The sequence below is a fragment of the Choristoneura fumiferana genome, chromosome 25 (assembly GCF_025370935.1).
Source record: "Choristoneura fumiferana chromosome 25, NRCan_CFum_1, whole genome shotgun sequence".
Classification (NCBI taxonomy): domain Eukaryota; kingdom Metazoa; phylum Arthropoda; class Insecta; order Lepidoptera; family Tortricidae; genus Choristoneura; species Choristoneura fumiferana.
In genome coordinates, this window is record NC_133496.1 from 3,076,539 (window position 1) to 3,098,631 (window position 22,093).

General features: G+C 40.0%; 2 protein-coding genes across 2 annotated transcripts in view; both read right to left on the bottom strand.

The window, feature by feature from the left end:
* Window positions 1-22,093, bottom strand: part of LOC141442430 (NADPH-dependent diflavin oxidoreductase 1) — a 35,660-nt gene that overhangs the window by 11,641 nt on the left and 1,926 nt on the right. The window lies entirely within an intron of this gene.
* On the bottom strand, window positions 9,727-22,054 carry LOC141442438 (U3 small nucleolar ribonucleoprotein protein IMP4). The gene is made up of 6 exons (XM_074107426.1): window positions 21,758-22,054; window positions 14,024-14,186; window positions 13,234-13,366; window positions 11,614-11,752; window positions 10,553-10,674; window positions 9,727-9,931 (listed from the first exon to the last, which is right to left on the bottom strand). The coding sequence occupies exons 1-6, from the start codon at window positions 21,942-21,944 to the stop codon at window positions 9,743-9,745; spliced, it is 933 nt and encodes a 310-aa protein (XP_073963527.1). The 5' UTR covers window positions 21,945-22,054; the 3' UTR covers window positions 9,727-9,742.

Here is a 22,093-nt window from a genome sequence, read left to right on the forward strand (position 1 = left end):
GCAGGTGCTACTTCGACGGAATGGGACGATGCGTACAAAGCTATGTCGTCTGCGTATTGCAGTATGTTGCAGAACGGTGAAACAGCCTCGTCAAGGTCGTGGGTGTACAAGCTGTAGAGCAAGGGACTTAATACGGATCCTTGTGGAAGACCTTGCCAGATTAGCCTCGGAGTGGAATGGGAACCATTATGTCTCACCTCGATGGATCGTTCCATTAGGAAGATGCATATGAAATGCGTCAGCTTCTGCGGCAGACTCAGCTTAGATAGTTTATCTCTGAGTAAGGAGAGTATGACACTATCATACGCGGATGATACGTCCAAGAATACGCCAACAAGGAACTCGTTCCTTGAGAGGGAGATCCTGATGTCAGTTGTTAAAATCGAGAGACTATCCATGGTGCCCATTCCTCTCCGAAAACCAAACTGGCTTTTGGACAGTATTTTATTTGATTCTACGAACCACTCCAGGCGTTTCTTAATCATGTGCTCTAGGATTTGAGAAGGCAGGATGATAAGGCGATTGGACGGTGGGAGGAAGGAAGGAGGGGATCTTTCCCTTGTTTATGTAGAGGGATGATAATTTGTTTTTTCCAAGCCTCTGGAACGAAACCCAGGTCGAGGAAATGGTTTAAAAGGTCTAGAAAGTATTTTTGGTAACCTGGCCAGATTTGCAAGAAAAGCGTACGGGATACTATCTGGACCAGGAGCCGAGTTCTTGAGGTGGTCTAACGATGCCAAAAGTTCTAACCACGAAAACGGTTGGTCGAGATTATTATGAGGGCAATTCAAAGGATAGGGGGAAGGGAGGGAGTTAACATGGGGGACAGTGGGGGAGACAGGGTGTCTATAAATGCCGTGAGCCAAACTGAGGAGTCGTTACTAGGCGCATCTCGGGCTATGACTGAACCTCTAAAACGTTTTATGGCTTTCCATAGAACAGTTGATGGAGTGCGGGGCGAGATACTTTGGCAGAAGTTTATCCATCCAAATTTTCTTTTTTTTTGAACAAACGTTTCGCCTGAGCCGCGGTCTTTTTGAATGCGAGAAAGTTATCCAGGGACATGTTTCCACAATACGCTTTCTCGGCCTCGTTCCTTAGGCGAATCATGTCCGTACATTCAGAGTCCCACCAAGGTGGGGAGGACCTAGCCTTATAACGTTTTTTAGGCGGAATATTTTTGTCAGCTGCAACTATGAAGGCCTCGATCAGGTTGTCATGACAAATACAGGCGTTTTCTGGTAAGACAATGGGCATCTTGCTGACTGCTGCATCCAAGTCCGCCGCGAACTGGTCCCAATCAGCCTTGGACAGGTGGTACCTATTAGAATTTGGGGAGTACTGGGTTGGGAAAAGGATGTAGGGAAGGATATTAAGATTGGAAGGTGATCACTACCGTGGGAATCCTGGAGCACAGACCACGAGAGAAGGGTGCCAAAATGTGGAGAGCACAGGGAAAGATCGACGGCACTAGAGTTCAGGCCTGGTGCCGTTCTGCGCGTCGGAGAACCATCATTGAGTAGGCAGATGTTTTTGTCCTCCATCAGGTCAACGAGATCACAGGCTAAGGCGTCGTAATCGGCGCTTCCCCACATGAGATGATGACAGTTAAAGTCACCTAAAATGAGGAATGGGCCCGGAAGGGCGGAAAATATGTGCTCGAGGTCTGAGATATTAATGGAGAGCGGATCGTAAATATAGATCGAAAGAACGGTAAAGTCCATGATCTTGGCGGCGACTGCATTAATGCCGTAAGGGATAGGGGGAAGAGTTATACGATTATACGTGACAGAAGATTTGATGAGAAGGGCGGCTCCTGCGTAGCCATCATCTCTGTCATGTCGGAGGCACGAGAAGCCAGGCACCCGGAACCGGCTCCCGGAACCAACCAGGTCTCCGATATGGCAAAGACAGTAGGGTCATACGAGGATACCATTTGCAAAATTTCGTGTTTTTTAGGGCGGAGACTGTGACTGTTCCACTGGATGAGATGGAACATTTACAACTTGGAGAAATTGTGAAAGTTTGTTGGCGACGTTGGGCGGTAGGGGAAATCATCCATTTTGCTGAACATATTGATCAGCAAGGATAGAAGGACGTCCAGCAGGTTATCGTTGGGGGGGACTGAAAGGGGGAGGAGGGCGGGGAGCCTGGGGGCCGGAGGGCGGCACCATTCCTTCGGAGGAGGGGGGTTGCGGTCTCTAATTAGGGCTTCGTGAGCGGCACGGTCATATCCTTGTGATAGAGGACGATGGGGGGACCTTGGTATGTAGACCGTTTTCCTAAACTTTGGGATGGACTTTGAGTGTGGGTGGGAAGGCAGAGTGTTGGGTTTGAGGCATAGGATCAGTTTGGGAATAGGGGGCTCTGAGCCGCGTCTGCGTAGGATCTCTTAACACGGGGGGAACCTTTTCGCAAGCCTGAGAGTAAGAGATGTTGTCGTCAGACATTGCTGCTTTGATAGCCTGTTGACGAGTGTGTTCTGGACAGGTCTTGTGTGTAGCAAAGTGCCTGCCTGAGCAGAACAGACAAAACGCTAAAGTCTTCCTGCACAGTACATGTTTGCCTGTATGCTCTTGGCCACATTTGAAGCATTTTGGTTTTGATCGACATTGATCCGCTACGTGTCCGAATTTACAGCAGCTGTGACACTGTATTGTGGCAAAAGATACTTCTACTACTAACGATGTGTAACAGCAGAAAATTCTGGCTGGCAAAACTTGTCCGCTAAAAGTTATCACCACAGTACCTGTAGGGATCACTCAATGCCGTCGGGTTTGTGTACTTTTCGGTTAAGTCGCCTGGCTTTAAGGATGCCCCACAGCCAGAAGGAAGCTCCACATCATTGACAAAAGCATCCAGCGCTAGATCCGTGGGTACTCCCCTGACAATACCATGTGTGATATATTAAACGTTGGGATGGTAGCCTCGAAATTTTTAGATGCGAGTAGTGGGTCCGATAAAAAGTATTAGCTGCCTCTGCGGAGTTAAACTCTACACTAACACGGTTCACCTACTTTTTTGATACCATCTCGCGCTATGTTCTGTATACGCGAGTTTACCATCACTTGTCCAAATTTGATAGGATTTGGGTAGTACCAGCGGAGGGATCTGATTCTGACTTGGATACATGGACAAGGAAAGGACCTCCGTCGTTTGACGTGTATTTACGTCCATTTTTTAGGTCCGGATGTTCGTAAAGGTGGGCTATGGAGTCGGAAGGAGCCCTGGTCCCCAACTTAGTTGGGGGCTGGGATCCATCCAGCACCGTAGCCCTCCTTTTTGCCCCAGTAGAGTTATTTCGGCGTCCATCGACACCTCCGATTGGCTGTCTTGCGACAAGTTCATCGGTGCGCCGATGGAAACCGGTTCCCTAACAGAGGTTATGTCTGGAGGTTTTGGGGGATATGCGACATTGCGGGGTTAGCAGCGTACGGGTATTTGTTAAAACACTTACTGAACGACGATACTGGTGGGTCACACAACAAAACACGTAAAAAATAGCACTAGGCCACAAAATTTCGTAGGTCCGACACAAACACGTGCTGTCACCAAGGAAGCCAAGTGGTCAATACATGAAATAATTAGATGATGAGATACAGTAAGCTAAGATATGACAGTTCACTACAGGTAGTAAAACTTTGAAACAAGAATGAACACAAAAAAAAAAAAAAAAAAAAAAAAGACTACATTTATAATTTTATTTTATTTTTAGTCAAAAATTTGTCTAAAATTTCACAAAATGGAGAGAACACTAAAGTTAGGAGAAAATTAATATTAATAGGACGAATAACATCACGAGGGAGGATACTATATAAAGGAACAGATATTTTTGTACATTCCAAAAACATATGTTCCAGAGTTCCATCAGCCAAACCACATTCACAGATGGCATTGTCCCTTATTCGAAGCTTTGCTAAAAATACAGGAGAACAAAAATGACCCAGTCTTAACCTAATAATGATGGAGGTATTTAACTTAGAAAATTCTCTATTAATAAAAAACCATGGTCTCGTAGGAATAGATGATTGAAGGTTTCCAAAATGTCTTCCCTTAATTAGCCGAGATGATTGCCACAAATCATTCCAAACTTCAAACATTTGAGGTTTCACAAGGGCCTTAATGTCACGGCTAAAGCATTCATTGTAGTCAGACGAACCTAGATGAATTGCTTGTCTAGCACACAAATCAGCTATCTCATTATCCACAATACCACAGTGACTCGGAATCCACGCAATAACAACTTCAAGATTGGCTAGATGACAATCACGAAGAGCATCTTTGATTTTTAGCGTCAAATAAAAGTTATCTCTAGAGTGAAAAGGAAAAGCCACCAAATCTTGTAAACAACTTAACGAATCAGACAGGATTATAGTTTTATTAAGATTATGAGATTTAATGTAAGATACAGCTTCAAATAAAGCCACCGCTTCACCAGAAAAAATTTAACAATGAGGAGGGCTTTTAAAATTTAGAATAATTTTAAATTTGGGAGTCCAAACAGCTGACCCTACAAAATCAACATTAGATATTTTTGAGGAGTCCGTGAATATTCTTAGCCAGTTCTTAAATTTACTATTCATAATTTCAATAAATTCCGAGTTGGCACTCGGAGATTTTTTATGAATTCCTAAATCAAAGATAACATTTGGTTGGAAAATTAAACTGTCGTAATCGAAACAAAAAATTGGGTTTTTACACAACTTAAATGTAGGAATAGGGGCATACTTTTTATAAGATTTAACAAGGGGAGGGAGAGCTTTATTCACCCAATATCTAGAGGAAGAAGAGAGTTCTGCCAATTTTTTACATTTAGCCATCAATGGATGAGAAAGATATTGAGATATGTTTAGAAAAAACCTGTCCGCTAAATACTGACGACGAAGAAATAAAGGAGGATCAACACATTCAACCTGTAATGCATTTATAGGGATGACTTCATAGCACCAGATATTATGCGCAGGCACCTAGACTGAATTCGATCCAGTTTTGCCAACGACATTTACTACAAGGTTCTAAAACAAAACAGGCGTAATCAAAATGACTGCGAACTATTGCGTTATAAAGGATTTTTTGAGTGTAAGGATGAGCTCCCCATCTCACACCAGATAGAGAGCGAAGGACGTTTATACTTTTCTCACATTTATTAATAATATAATTCAAGTGATAAACCCCTGAAAGTTTAGAATCTAGGTGAACCCCTAAAAATTTTACTTTATCCAAGATTAAAATCTGTTGGTCATTGATAGATAGATTAAGAGCAGGTAAATTTCTTTTCCTGGAGAAAACAACTGCATTGCACTTAGGAATTGACAATGAAAGACCATGAGATCAAGCCAATCATTTAGATAATACAGAGCCAAATTTAATTTATTAGAACAGTGAGTAAGGGAGGAATTATTACAATATAATACAATATCATCTGCATATTGTAAGATATTACAGAAACAGGATACAGCAGGCTCCAGGTCTACAGTATAAAGGCTATACAGTAATGGGCTTAACACCGACCCTTGAGGTAACCCGTTCCACACAAGTCTTGGAGGAAGTAAATTTCCATTAATGCGTACACGAATCAAACGAGACATTAGTAAGCTACAGATGATATTAACCAATCTAGTTGGAATATCCAACTGGAGTAATTTCTGTCTGAGAATGGATAGGTTGACACTATCATAAGCAGCAGAAATGTCCAAAAACACAGCCACAACACTTTCATTTTTACTAAAAGCAATACGTATATCAGATGTTAAAATACTGAGACTATCAGAAGTACCCATTCCTTTACGAAACCAAACTGGGACTTAGCTAGAATATTTCTGTTTTCCACGATCCATTCTAATCTATTTTTAATCAGATGTTCCAATATTTTTGCTAACACTGAGGATAGAGCTATTGGGCGATAAGATGAAGGATCGTTAGGATCCTTTCCAGGCTTTAAGATAGGGATAATGATTTGAGTTTTCCAGGAGGAGGGAATTATACCAGTTATAAAAATATGATTAATAATTTTTAAAAAGATTAGTTTAGCAGACTTCGAGGATTTCACAATGAAAGAATATGGGATCCCGTCGATCCCAGGAGAAGAGTCTTTTAAATGGTCTAGGGCACATAACAGCTCCGCATAAGAGAATAAGTCATTCATTCTATCCATAGAGGGAAGAGATGGGGGAACTGGAGGAAAAAGGTCCTCAGAGGGAACAAAAGGAGGAGAGAGTTTATCTAAAAATTCAGCTAGCCACGGATCTGTATCATTGGATATAGCATCATTGACACTTAAACTCCGGCGAAATGCCTTGAATTTTTTCCAGACTAAAGTGGACGGGGTCCGGGGAGATAAAGATTTACAAAAATTAGACCAACCCTCTTTTTTCTTTTTAGATAACAGTCTCTTCGCTTTTGCAGAGGATTTTTTGAATAACAAATAGTTATCCATGGTAAGATTGTCAGAATATCTATTTTCAGCCAAATTGCGCTCACGAACAATGTTAGTACATTCTGAATCCCACCACGGAGGAGAAGGGATTTTATTACGAGCAGAATTTTTTAAAGGAATTGCTGCATCTGCAGCAGCGAGAAGACATTTAACGAAACTATCATAAACATGAACAAAATTATCATCATATATATCTGGAAGGGTATTAATATTTTTATCTAAATTAGAAGAAAATTCACCCCAGTCAGCCTGATTAATTTTATATTTTAATAAAGGGGGAGTAATGAAGGGAGGAGGAAAGGATTTTTGGATCGAAGAAAGAATAGGAAAATGATCGCTACTAAATGATTGATTTAAAATTTTCCATGAAAAAGAAGTAGCCAGATTTGCAGAAACAATAGTTAGGTCTACTGCACTAGCGTTTTGAATAGGAGATACTCGCCTAGTGGGAGAACCGTCATTTATAACATACAAATTTAAATCGTCCAAAATGTCTAGAAGCGTATATGAATTTGGGTCACACGAAGCTGAACCCCATAAAGTGTTTTTACAGTTGAAGTCACCTAAGATAATGAAAGGGGAAGGGATGGAGGATAAAATAGTTTTAAATTCAACTAGTAGATTTAGTTTGGATGAGGAATATATACAGAAATAAAAGAAAAGTCAAGTAATCTGGCAGCAACTATATTTAAGCCAGGACTATGATTGGGAAGAGAGAGAACGGAATACGTAAAAGATCTGTTTATAAGGAGAGCACAACCAGCATACCCATCATCTCTGTCATCCCGGAAACAAGCAAAGCCAGGAACCCTGAAGCGACGACCTGGCTTTAACCATGTCTCCGAGAGGGCAGAACGATGGGTTTATATTTGTTTAGTAAAAAGATGAGTTCTGATTTTTTATTAGAAATGCTCTGAACATTCCATTGCAGAATGTCCATTATTAGTGATTAAGGGAACTATTGATTGAAGTTGAGATCGGACGTTGTTCGGTAGAGTGTCACTAAATTTGTGAATTAGATTAACTAATAAACCAGTAAGATGGTCTAAGAAATTGTCGTTAGGGGACTCGTTAAAATTATCATTCAGAGCGCACCCATTAGGAAGCGATGAACGGGGCGTACTAGTAATTTCTTTGTGAGCTTGAACATCATACATTTGAGACTGTAGACGGCGAGGTTTTCTTTGGGTATAAATAGTTTTTCTGTAAGATTTTTGCGCCGAGGAACCAGCATCAACATGGATGTAATTGGGAATCGGAGGAAGAGAAGGGATTAACCTTTGGGGAGGAGATGGAACTTTTTGAGCAGCAGCGGAGTAGGACATCCGAGCCGGACGGAAACGTTGAGATGCCTCTATGTAACCAATATTTTCTTCAGACATGACCACTTTAATAGCTTTCTGGCGGGAATGTTCAGGGCAGGTTTGATCTGTAGCATTATGGCGGCCGAGACATAAAACACAACTACTATTATCGTCAGAGATGGAACATGACTCACCGGAATGAGGTTGGGCACAACGATAGCAGATAGGTTTGGACCTACACTTTGCAGCAATGTGACCGAACCTACAACATCTTCTGCACTGAATCGACGGGAGCGAGTAAGTGTATACCGGGATAGATGAGTTATAGATGAATATTCTTTCCGGTAATATTTGGGAGTGAAATGTTAGTACAACGGTTTTTGAGGGAATCCATTCCGGAGGCTGACCATCTCTGTGAACTTTCCTTGATAAACGGCGGGCTTTAATGATTCTTCCACTAAATTCTGATTCTAAACCGGACGGAAAATGCAATCCTTCAACCAACTCTTCCAGAGACCATTCCGTGGGGATATCTCTAACCACGCCCATGCGAGATACATGATATCTAGGAATGGAAGCCGATAATTTGTTTTCTGGTAGAAAACTAACAGAAAGGAAATTATTGGCATCCAAAGCCGATTTAAAATTCACAGCTACTTTGTTGCGACCAACTGACTTAATCGAGCCTTCCACAATAGCCTGAACCTTATATTTGTGAAGTAATTGGGCCACTTTTAAAACCTGTAAGGACAGGCCTGATGACAATTCCGGTTCCATCTTACTAATATGGATCAAGAAAGGACCCTTATCAGTTTCCCGATATTTCAATTGGGGGTCATCTGGATCATACTCAGGGGATACATATAAATTTTGATAGCTATCTCCTGGATTTTTTGTTTTTCTGGGACTGGAAAAAATAATCGACGCCATTCGTTTCCTATTATTATTAATAGCCCCATTATTGTCTGATTGTGATGAAGAAAAAAGAGAATCGTCAATGGCGTCGGAAAACGTCACAGAATTCCCTTCATTATTTATATTTGACAATGGCCTCCCTCGATCAGGAGGTTCCTTATCGGACATTTTGGGAAATAATCCGATTGGAAAGAACTATTTAATAGATGTAATTAACAACAACTATCTAACATACAAAAAGAAAGCAAAACTACCCAGAAAATCCCACCTAAAACGGTTTTTTTTCAAAATTACTCACCTGAGCGCGTGTGTCTACCAACACAGCGACGAGCAGAATCCCAAGATCCATGTCAAATTGGATTAAAAAAAAAATTTAAACAATGTCAATCAAGAAAAGTTGACATTTGTCCTATATCCTATGTCTAACATGGTCTAACACAGCTTTTAAGTTAGGACTGTTCTTTTTTTAATTTCTGTAATTTTGATTGTTTGTGGTTGCAGTAACAAATAAACGTTTTATCTATCTTAACACCTTTGTCCTAAATTAAAAAAGAGCGCGAATGTTTTTGTTTAAGTTTTAAAAAGCCAACACTTACTTTAAAAAATAAGATTTAGTTTTTCTTAAGGATAAGATCTCGTACAGATTCATTTGAGGGGCCTATCTTAAGAGGTAAGTCTAAAGGCAACGAGGAACCTTATATCAGCCAGATATGTGGTCTACCACCCTAAAGTTAATAATCGTTTGCACCACGTCATAAAACAATAATGCCAATAGACGTGTCTGTCAACTTGAAAGTTCGACTTTAGCGACTTATTCATACAATACAATACAAAGACTCTTTATTGTACACCAGACATAGTAAGCGATACAGAAAACAGATACACAGAGAGTGAGATAAACAGCAACAAATAAATAAATAAATTATCATAAAGCTAATAATTACAAGAACCATGGTTCATTTGATAGGAACTTGTTTAAAAACAGATAGACCACTTATTTGGCTGATGGTATAGCTTAGGAGTCATCTAGAACATAAAATACAAATGAAAATGTTTAAATGAAAGTCCAGATATTTTATATTATTATTTATTGTGACTGGTCCTGCCAGCCGTCGTCGGCGCTAAGGAAGCGGCGCTTAGCGGCCGTATTCATGTAGGGCCGCAGCGCCCACTCTGTATCGGCCGCGTCCAGCGCCTCCAGAGTGCCCAGCTTTATCTCATATAGCTTCATCTGGAAGCGGGGGCCGATCTCAGTCAGCTCTATGTCCTTGCCAGCCTGAAAAACAATTGTGAACAGTATGCTGAGTGGGGTCCACTTTATACTATTCGATGTTATTATTATTATTTTTTTCTCTCCATCTAATGTATTTTTATGTGTATCGAATATGTGTAAATAAATGTCTCTCTCTCTCTCTCTCTCTCTCTCTCTCTCATAAGGCCTAATGCGCAAACTTACTATGACATGGGCTTTCAAGAAAAGGGCTTATTCTTTCTTAAAAGGCCGGCAACGGACCAATGACTCTTTGAGCAGTTGGTACTCGTTGGCAGTGGTGAGGTGATCATTTCCCATTAGATGACTCTCTCATCCCATGATCTCTCTTAATAAAAAAAACTTAGGTTTTTGGGTGATGCATTCTACCGATGGCTCTGTGGGATTCTTCGGTCAGGCTTTTTTTGTTGATCCCCATTGGTTTCCTCTTTGGTGGACCCTCGTCCTTTTGTTTACAATTTGAAACTTAGAAATTTGGGGATTGGAGATTTTCTGACGTATGCATTTAGTTAAAACTACGGGCTGCCTTTCCTTTGCCTTGCTACAATGATCTTAGGGTGTATTTTAACTAAATGTAGTTTCCATCATCCATGCCATACCATCATCTACATAGCTAGTCAAGTTTACCTTCTTGTACGTATGCTGTCGGAAGCTGATATAGTCGTCATTGTTGGCAAAGCTGACCACCCGCTTGGAGTCAGCTTTTGGCACCGGGAACAGGTACTTCAGGATGCTCATCGTTCTCAAGCCTGTAAAACAATCAGTCATCCTCACAATCTTTTGTCGTCATAGTCTTGCTGGCGATTGGCTCACTTAATATACCAATCACAACCGCGGTCAATTGACAATTGGGTACCTTAAGTTTTCTACGATGGTCCATATTATATTTTTTATCGATAGTAGACTTAATGTAGCTCACTCCTGTAGATAGATATTTTTTTTTCACTTTCCGTTTTTTGTAAAAATAAATTAAAACTTTATTTCGGCAACCAAAAAATGTTTCGTGAGATTAATAGGTTTTGTGCCATAGTCTGTTTGAATTAAAAAAAAGAGTTCGTATTGACAGCTGTCAGTTGTCAAATGTCGCCGTACGTACTTACGTGTGTGTATGTAGTGTCGGTGTAAAAAATATAAAAACTTAAGGTACCCAATTTGGGAGTGTGGGCGACTTGGGAATGCTTGCAAGTCGGGAATGTGGACGTGTTGGGTATGTGGACGAGTTGGGAATGTGGACGAGTTGGGAATGTGGACGAGTTGGGAATGTGGACGAGTTGGGAATGTGGATGCGTTGGGAATGTGGACGAGTTGGGAATGTTAACGAGTTGGGAATGTGGACGTGTTGGGAATGTGGACGAGTTGGGTATGTGGACGAGTTGGGTATGTGGACGAGTTGGGTATGTGGACGAGTTGGGAATGTGGACGAGTTGGGAATATGGACGAGTTGGGAATGTTGACGAGTTGGGAATGTGGTGAGATAAGAAGTGGACAGTTTGGGATTGGTATGTGGACGAACTGGGAATGTGGACAAAGTGAACCTGAGCGAAGAACAATTATTAATGCATACAATTCTTTCCGAATGAAATGTAGCAATATAGACCGGTAACATTACTCTGGTAAAATACAGTAAAATTCAATACTTTACATAATTTTCGGTAAAATAAAAGTACTTTAGGTAACTTAACACTTACCAAGGTCAGTTTTAAAGTTGTGGAAGATCAGATGCGGGAACTGTTCGGACATCGGGCCCAGGTCCGGTATGTCGTGTCGCATCACCACACCGGATAATGTGAACGACGCCGTCGGACCATACGGGAGGTGGCACACCACCTGGGGGGAGGCAACAGGTTTGAAATAGGAAATTTGTGGAAGTATTAAATAGACTTGATAATCTTTTTCGTTACCTATTGAAATATCTTAGTAGAAAAACAGTTTTCCTGGGTTAGTATCATTTCGTCTTAAAGCAGCCGATCTAAGAAGCAAATTAGCAATTGGCTTAAGTAGCAAGAGGTCTAAGAAGCAAGTGGTTTAAAATTCCTTGACTCAAAATGAAGGAAATTTTTCAAACTTCGGCAAATTTTAGGTGCGATAGTCTTTTGATTCTCGCTCAGCACAATTTTCTCTACCGTGTGCCATGCATCTTATCGTGATGTCATGTTGCATAGGCAATTTGGGGCTGACCTCACGGACTATTGGCAATGATGGTTTTTGTCGCACGCGTTGGTAGTATAAAAGATTAATATGTAAAACAGCCCTTTGCGGCCTACTTCCGGAACACTCGCAGAATAATGCGATAATAATGAATGTATGGGAGACTGATACGCTCGTAAGAAAAAACCAAAACAGCTCACTTTTTCGAGCTTTAACACTTTCGAATCGAGCCGTTGCGATCGTGCGGGTTAATTACATTTGAATTTGAATAGGGTGTATAGGCAAAGCTTTGCACAGGGGGCGACACTAGCGCAAACCCATGATACAGTACGATTACTTGGAGTTAACACTTGACAGCGGGCGTGCCTTCAGTCAATTTTAAACTGTAAACGTGGGTAGCGGTGTACTAAAAATGGCTTTATTTGTATGACGTCAAAGTTGAAAATTGACTGAAGGCCCGCCCATCTGCCAAGTGTTAACTCGAATTAATCAAACTGTAACGTCAGTTCTCTTTACATTTTGTCGCCATGACAGATCATGACCAAAGAGTATTAGTACCTTTAAAAATCATGATATATTTATTAGTAAAAAAATAATTGAAATAATATGATGTTATGGCATTTAAGATACTCAAAAACAGTTTACGGTTTTGTGATAGTGCTGCACTCCGACGGCAGAAAATTGCAGTAATATTCCCTATTTGACATGGATTGTACATAAAGGTCCACTGCCGTAACTCTTGCATTTGAATTTTGAACTCGACATGGATTGTGCATAAAGTACATTGTCGCAACTCATTTCATACTCTGGTGAAGCCGTGGTGGCCTAGTGGTTTGACCTATCGCCTCTCAAGCAGAGGGTCGTGGGTTCGAACCCCAGCTCGCACCTCTGAGTTTTTCGAAATTCATTTGCGGAATTACATTTGAAATTTACCACGAGCTTTGCGGTGAAGGAAAACATCGTGGGGAAACCTGCACAAACCTGCGAAGCGATTCAATGGTGCGTGCGAAGTTCCCAATCCGCACTGGGCCCGCGTGGGAACTATGGCCCAAGCCCTCTTGTTCTGAAGGAGGCCTGTGCCAGCAGTGGGACGTATATAGGCTGGGATGATGATTTCATACTCTGCTGGGTCGGAAAGGGCTAATAATAATGATACTGACGAGCGCGTCGGGCACGCCGCGGTGCTCGTGCACGACGATGAAGTCGGTGACGCCGTTGGCGCGGCACGCGTGTATCAGCTGCGACATCTCGTACCCGCCGCGGTTCATGCGCTGGCTGTTCGGGAATATCAGCCTGCGACACACGACACGCATTAATTAAAGTGTTCAACTCACAAACTCAGGAATAGGCAGACCAGTTTCGATCTTGACTTATAAACGTGAGTTGAACCATTTTGGGGCTGTTTTACCATCCATTCTCTTCTTCGTCTCTATTTGTTTTGTTCGAATAGACGGAGAAGGCATCATTTAACCATCAGTTAACACTAATCAATGGATGGTGAAACAGTCCTTAATGCTTGTTATTACGCTGTCTTTAGGAAGTACGAATTATTTAGACTTGACATGCGTGTCACAGGCATAGGAGTAAGAACTAAAAAGTCACAGACGTTGTGTCACTGGCACCGAAATGTATTACTTATTATTAATATTGCTATATTTTCTGTCTACACAGTTACTGTGTATCACATTGAGCCGTGACGTGACACACAATACAGTCACCTGCATTAACACATTCGGCCCCGGCAACGATCCACTAAGCTCTTACGCTATACCTACGTATATCCCACAGCAGTCACTTAAGTGATACAACAACCCAAAAGCCAAAGGCCCAATGTGATACACAGTAACTGTGTAGACAGAGAGACAGAAAATATAGCAATATTAATACGGTTCCGTTCTTCACCCCACAGTTAGGGAACCTTAAGCAGTTACAGCGAATTCCAATCCTCACCTGATTTCCTTGACGAACATCTTGAGCCTCGCGCTGGGCTCTCTGGAGGTGGTTATCATGATTTTGGGGTCCTCTACACCAGCATATCTGTACTCGTCATCTTGTGAGCTCTGAGTGTTTGTACCTCCGCTGAACCCACCAATCACCGCTGCTCTTTCAGGTCCTGAAATTAGGGTTAGCAATGTTTTTTTGTTTCAGAAAGACTTTTTGATTTAGGTGTTTAATTACATAAATGTTTAATTAGATTTTAATCTTAAACATTATACTTAGTGAATGTGGAATTAAGATATCAACCATTACAGCAATAATAAAAATTGTGGAAATTTGTATTTAATAAATAAATATCATGGTATCCCATTTTTGAGTGAGTGACTCTCACAGTTGAGTGACTCCTCGCGTCTCCAGCCTAAACCCTAGATCCTACAAAGCTGAAATCTTCCACAGAAGTCCCTTCAATGATGTAAATAAATAAATATCATGGGACACTTGACACCAATTAACTTAGTCCCAAACTAAGCAAAGTTTATTTATCTACACACTGAGACATTTGTGCCAATGTGTTAGTGTTTTCCGATCCGGACATTCCTTTGATCTGTCTGTCTGTGTTCGAAAACCGACACTATAACGAATCGGCGACCAGCTTATGCTACCTTGCACAAACTACTTTGGCGGTTCATCATCATCATATCAGCTGCAGGACGTCCAATGTTGGACATAAGTCTCCCCCATGGACCTCCAATTCCTTAGATTGGAAGCGGCCTGCATCCACTGTGAACCTGCAGCTTTAGCCAGCTCATCCGTCCATCTCGTTAGTGGGCGTCCTACGCTGCGCTTGCCGAAGCACTGTCTCCATTCGAGAACTTCACATCCCCAATGGCCATCTGTCCTCCGTGGTATATGGCGGTTAAAAGGTTAAAAAACATCGCAAACCAATAAAAACAACTGGCATTTGCTCAAGCAGCAATATTCTAACATGTTTCTAATCATTGCGAAACATAGTAAACACGATATTAAAAATCACGAATAAATTAATGCAAATTTGTAATAAAACGCGAAAAAAGGACAAGATTTTGCGTCAGCATATCATAGAGAACATAGTTGTGTTTCTGTTTTGCTGCAAAATGGTTGTTCCCGATACTTGGTGAGTTGCAATGAACTAGTTTACGCCCGAGACTAGAAGGAACTCGTTATTTCCGATACATAATAGAAGCATTCCCCATCCTGCATTAATTTTGAAAATATGTCCTTATTCTTTCTCCACATTGGCGACCAGATAAGCCTGGCTAGTGGTTAGAGAACCTGACTATGAAGCTTGAGGTAGGTTCAATACCTGGCCGGGGCAGATATTTGTATGTAAAATATGAATGTTTGTTCACAAGCAGTGGCGTAGCGGGCCCTCAAGCTCAGGGGGCCCTCGAAATTCTGCTTTTTAGCTGATGATAAAGTGCTTAGGATTTTTAAAGTATTTGTATATATAATGATTTTACTTCAAAAAACCTTACCAGTTTTTGATAGCAGTGGGCCCATTTTTTTATTTGCCCCAGGGCCCTAGGTTACCTAGCTACGCCACTGTTCACAAGTCTTGGGTATTTAGCATGTAACTAATTAAGTATGTTTGTCGGCTGCCTAGTACTCTTATGGGTTCTACAAATAATTATTATTCATAGTATAAAGTCAAAGTCAAAATATCTTAATTACATTAAACCACAGGGCGGCCACGCTATACAAAATACGCGTTCTTGTTCCTACATAGGCACGACGACGTCTGTACACGCGTCAATGTGTGCGTAAGACACACAGGGCTGACTATCGCAAAACCCTAGTACTGTAGGGTATGAAGGTATGGCTTAGATGTGTAAATAAATGTAATCGTGAATCATATATTTTATTTAAACCTACTTAAAATGTGTCTGTCTATGTATTTAAGCATTATTATTATAAATTTTAATTACAATAAATATATGACTACAAACTTGAACGAATTATTCGGTACCTAATTATTTCATGTATTTATCGCGATAAGTACTTTTAGACAATTTGTTATATAATTAGTATAGTGTGTGTAGATAAGATATATATTGGTCTATGATAGAGAATTAACAAATCAATTTTACAAATACCTACCTACTAATATAAGACGTCTATTTATACATTATAGGTACACACTTTTAAACCTAGGTATTGGTTTTTTCCTCAGTTACCTAATACCTACATTGTACATGTTGCTAATTAAAGTTGGTTAGGTACCTTACCTACCTTTTTTCGTAATTCGGAAATAGAAAAAAAACTCCTTTTCTTATCTTTGGCTGTTGACAAACACCCATACAATGCACAGTATATCACCATTTCGCAAAGTTATTGCTCCCGAACTTAGTGCCGTGCGACGGTGCGACCGACATACATCGCGTTGCGCACCCGACTGCTTTCCTGCGGTTTTCCTGCAATCTGCGCTTGAGGGGTGGGGTAACTCGAACCGGTGCAGGGTGGAGCGTGGCCATTCTGTATGTCAGTACTATTATATATTCTATGATTAAACACTTATGAATGTCAAACAAAATCTACCACTGGTACAGTCACCAGCACCAATATCTGACACATCAAAGCGTGCGTAAATATCTGATACAACTTGATGTCTAGGGCCGGTAGGACGTGTGAGATATTTTTGCACGCTCCTCTGTGGCAGATATGAATGCAGGTGACTGTACCAATTGGTGTCCAGTGTCCCATGATATTTATTTATTTACATTATTGAAGGGACTTCTGTGGAAGATTTCATCTTTGTAGGATCATTGGTTTAGGCTGGAGACGCAAGGAGTCACTCAACTGGTTAGTATTCAAGGGTTAAGCCAGATGAGCGTAATTTTTACCTGTCATAATTTCCAATTCTTTATTCATGGTTTCTTTACTCTAATGAACAGATGCAAATGTTAAATTTGATTCTAAACTACACTATAATACTTAATCTAAAACTTATTGAAGCTTAATACGCCGCCTGTGAATGTATACCTACTAAATGCACCATGTTTCTCTTGATTTCCATTAACTTCAACAGATGGCTCAGTTCTAATGAACTACCAGTTAATTACCTAACTTTTTGGCTAAAAAAAAAATGTGAAAAAAGGACACATAAAAACTAAATTTTTTTACCTTCATTTCATTTCATGTATGGTCAAGGACTTTAATTGAGCCACCATGGAACCATTTCACAGTAAACTTGACAGTAAACGTCACAGTGACATCGCAATAATTAACAAGGAAAATCATAATGCCTTTTCCTTCGATAAGATTCCATGGAGGCTTATGAATTAAACTCCTAGACCATACTTGCATCAAGAACAGTTAGTTATGGACTTAAATTAAGAATATTTCATTTAGATTGTTTTACTTAAAACCTAAAATTGCTAAAACTGGCTCCGAAGCGGTAACATTTTGTGTGCCCTGCCTACCTCATTTGGGTTACAGGCGTGATGTGTGTGTGTGTGTGTGCGTGTGTGTGTGCGTGTGCGTGAGTGAGTGAGTGAGTGAGTGAGTGAGTGAGTGAGTGAGTGAGTGAGTGAGTGTGTGTGTGTGTGTGTGTGTGTGTGTGTGTGTGTGTGTGTGTGTGTGTGTGTGTGTGTGTGTGTGTGTGTGTGTTACTACGCATAGTAAGAGTGAGGCCACTAGTGTCTTGGAGAAATTAACTTCATTTGGCCTGTTGAATGTTCTCATAAAGTAGGTAATCAAAAATATTTTGTTTTAAATGTAGCCTTTAAATATATAAGTTGCTACTAATAATAGAAAGGAATGGAGACAGTTTCATACCTTTGTCAACTAGTGGTATACAGACAGGGAGTCGATGCATAATAAAATTAGTAGTGAATGAGTGCACTGTATATTGTCTTACTTAAACTATATGTAAAAAAAAAACTTATTTAAACTGTCTGAATGAATGCTATTATATTCTTTATTTTTCTTTCATTCTTAGGTTTAGGTTTTTATAATAGTTATAAAAAGTAAAATACAGAAAAGTACATACAAAATAAAAATATTATAAAAACCTAACCTAGTTTGCCGCCGGTAATATTATTATTATTATACTATTATGTGTAGTTTGTGCTGGTAACTTTTTTAGCCAGACATCGCAATAGGAGTGTTTGATGAATGTGGACATCAAGTCTTTCAATGATGCTGGCATAGTCACACAAGTAGGGCTTGCACTATCCGGTAACTTTTTATTATCCGGATATTTCGGATATTTGAAATCTCAGTATCCGGATATCCGGTTATTTTGAATAATTTGAATAATTTACCAAATATTTCAAAAAACGCTGAAAACAATTTTAAATTTATTTCATCTGACGAATCGTGTTAATTAACTTAATAACTGATTGTCTTATACGCACGTAAAAATCATTATTTTGTCACTTTAACGAGTGAAATAACTTAAAAACACTTTATAACTTCTCTGTCTCCTGCTTGTTGTTATTTTGCCTTACGGACCAAGAGCCCACGACAGCCAGACCTTCGTTATATTTTAAAGGCTGAAAGTTTTTTTTATGCAAGGTGTTAATTTTTAATATATTATTAGCTGAAAACCGGAAAGCACTTTGCTCAGAAATACTCAGAATCGAGAGTAGATTCGATTAATCATGTCAGCCGAAAGACATCCACTGCTGGACTTAGGCCTCGCCCAAGGCTCTCCGCTCAGACCAGTCTTGTGCTTTCCGCATCCAACGCAATTCAGCGATCTTAACCAGGTCGTCGCTCCATCTTATTGGAGGCCTACCGACGGCTCGTCTCCCGCTCCGCGGACGACATTCGAGAACCTTTTAACCCCATTGGCCATCAGTCCTGCGAGCACGCTCACTGCCACTTCAGTTTCGCAATTCTTCGGGCTATTTCGGTAAACTTAGTTCTACTGCGGATATCATTTCTGACTCTATCCCGCAGAGAAACCCCGAGCATAGACCTCTCCATAGCCCTTTGAGTGACTTTGAGCTTTCCTAATGAGGCCCATCGTTGGCGCCCACGTCTCAGATCCGTATGTCATCACTGGCAACACACACTGGTCAAAGACTTTTAACTTCAAACACTGCGGTAATTTGGCCGAAAAGACACTGCAAAGCTTCCCGAATGCTGCCCAGCCGAGTCGGATTCGACGAGTGATCTCTTTCTCGAAGTTAGATCTACCTAACTGGATCGTTTGTCCCAGGTGTACATAGTCGTCAACAATTTCGAGCGCAGAGCCTCCGACTATTACGGGAGCTGGCACAACATTAGACATGACTTTCGTCTTGTCCATGTTTATTTTTAAGCTAACTCGGTCGGAAACAACTCTGCTGAGGTCAGCGAGCATAGCACTGAGGTCCTCCATAGTCTCAGCCATGACTACAATATCGTCGGCGAATCGAAGGTGAGTGAAGTACTCCCCATTATTCTTAATGCCTCGTCTTTTCCAGTCCAGAACCTTAAAATCATCTTCCAATCCAGCGGTGAACAGTTTCGGAGAGATCACATCTCCTTGTCTGACTCCCCGCTGCAAAGGAATAGGCTTCGTGCTCTGGTCCTGTAGTCGGACTATAACGAAGGATTATAACGATACTATAACGAAGGTCTGGCTCTTGCGGGCTCTTGCTCTATTATAAGAATAAATAACACAATACAATACAAAGCGTATTGTATTTAACACCAAAAAACATTCATTATAAAATGAAATCAGAACATAAAAGGTAGGGTAGGAGACGAGAAAACAGGGGTCTAATCGCTAAAAAGCGATCTCTTCTTCTACCTTCTTATTCGACCTGACGATGTTAACATAGAATCAAGAAAAAAGGTGATCAAAGCAGGTGTGTCTAATGTAAGGTAAAAAATATATAGAAGATTGAAAAAATACATAAAATATAATAATATTAATAAAATAAACACATACATTACTTACATACACATTTACCAAAAATTCATCATCGCCACTACCAAACAAGATGTTAAGAATGAACCTAACTAATAAGTATTGCATGTAAACCTTCCTAATACAAAAAGAAATGTATCTGTGTGTATGCATACACTACACTAACCTCTCACAATGCGCGAGCGCGCGCTTAATATCAGATATTCGAATTATCCAAATTATCCGGATAATGAAGAGCTTCCTATCCGGATTTGAAAATGGGCGGATATCCGGATAATATGGATATCGGTTATCCGGATTGCAAGCCCTACACACAAGTGCACTTAAGCCTCAAAAAAAAATAGAAAAAAAAAAAAACTTTTCAGTCAATACAAAATAGTCCACATGGAGCCAGTGGAGGAGCTAGGTAACCACTGGGGTAAAAAATAAACTAGGGCCCCAACTATTTAAAATCTTATGTTTCATATTCAACATACTCTTGATTTGTCATTTATAGTTTGTAAGTCAAGAGTCCAAGGGGCCCCCCCGAGCTTGGGCATGGAGCTATGCTGCCCTCTTAAGGCAAAAGGCTGTATTTAAAAACACTTGAGTTATTTATTAATTAGCTTAACCTCCTGGGTTTCAAAGTGATAATACTAGTACATATTGTCAGCAATAGAACTTATAACTTTTGAAAAAGGAATAAAATGTAAATTTCTCTGTATCATTCAAATTTATCTTATTTATTTATTATTTTGAAAAATAGTGATGAAATGATGCAGACAGGACTATACTATACAGGGTGGAAAAAATGTATGGGCCCTGGAGGGCAACTACCTTAAATCCTTTAGTTAGCTAATTGTACTGAAAGGAAACATTCCTTTATTTTAAAAATGAAACAAAACTGCATTTAAAGATCTTCTAAGCTTCGCTTGTCTCACCCGGGAAAAATTCAAAAATTAAAATTAAAAATAAACACTTGCTATTTTATTATACGAATCGATAGTATTATAGTTCCTGATAAAATTTATCTAATAAACATTTGGCCTTACGCTGTACTGTTGTACGAGATGGCCATACAAACTTGTGTACCCAAAGCTTTCAGTCAACAAGGTACAAGAGTGATCACTTATTTATGACGTTGACTGTACTAGGTAATGTTAATAAATATCATATTTCATGGTACCTCATACAACAGATTAGTGTAAGACCAAATGTTTGTCAAATTTTATCCTGAACAATAATCCTATGGATTTGTATTGTAAATAGCATGTGTTTATTTTTTTAATTATTAGTTAGTTTGATTTGCGGGTGAGACAAGCGAAGTTTAGAAGATCCTTAAATGCAGTTTTGTTTCATTTTTGAAATAAAGGAATGTTTCCTTTCAGTACAATTAGCTAACTAAAGGATTTAAGGTATTTGCTCTTCAGGGCACATAGATTTTTTTTTCCACCGTGTATAGGTACATGGAAGAAGATACTAGACCTTGTTGGACATCACATTCAAAGAATATCAATAAAAATATGATGTCAGTAAAAACTGAAGACTATCTAAGTATGCCTTTAGGTTATTAATTATTGTTCTTAGCCTATCCTGCCCCACTGCTGAGGGCTTCCCACCAATACTTCCACTGCTCTCTGCCTTTATGTTAAATAGAAATAAACTTTCCATGTTCTAACTTCTTTGTATTTGCCAAGGCCTATGTGTATGTATTCAATTCCTAATTGAAGTGTTTAGTCACTGAGCAGATAAAAAAACAATAAAACCGTATTTTCCTACAATTACCGAGGGAGGTCAATCTTAATTCCACATTATTCTTGTAACAAAAAAAAGGAATCAAACGGTAAATTAGCACAAAAAGAGCTTACCTTTATCTTCGTAGTCTATTCTTTTCTGGAGAGCGAGCGCTTCTTTCCTCAAATCACCATGAATCGGAATGTTTTCTTCCAAACTCCGCTTAATTTGATCTTTCTTAGCTTGAATACTTTTCTGCTTGTCTTCTACTGTTTTCCTATACAAATACTCTCGGCGCAAACGCGCCTGTCGCCGAAGCATACTGTTTTGTTTGTTATTAATATAATTTAAACGAAATAAACTGTATTTTTGCGTTAAAACATCGTTTCGTTCACAACGCGATGATGACAGAAGAGTGAAGAGACAGAACCATGACAGAACACACGTGTTGGTTTGACGTTGACGTTTTG

Bases quoted from the DNA above. Each gene is read 5' to 3' on its own strand.
- LOC141442438 (XM_074107426.1), bottom strand. From the start codon at position 21,944: ATGCTTCGGCGACAGGCGCGTTTGCGCCGAGAGTATTTGTATAGGAAA. The intron at 14,187-21,757 runs GTAAGCTCTTTT...CCCTAATTTCAG, and splicing joins AATAGACTACGAAGATAAAG to GACCTGAAAGAGCAGCGGTG. The intron at 11,753-13,233 runs GTCAGTATCATT...GCCTCCCCCCAG, and splicing joins GCGGCGTGCCCGACGCGCTC to GTGGTGTGCCACCTCCCGTA.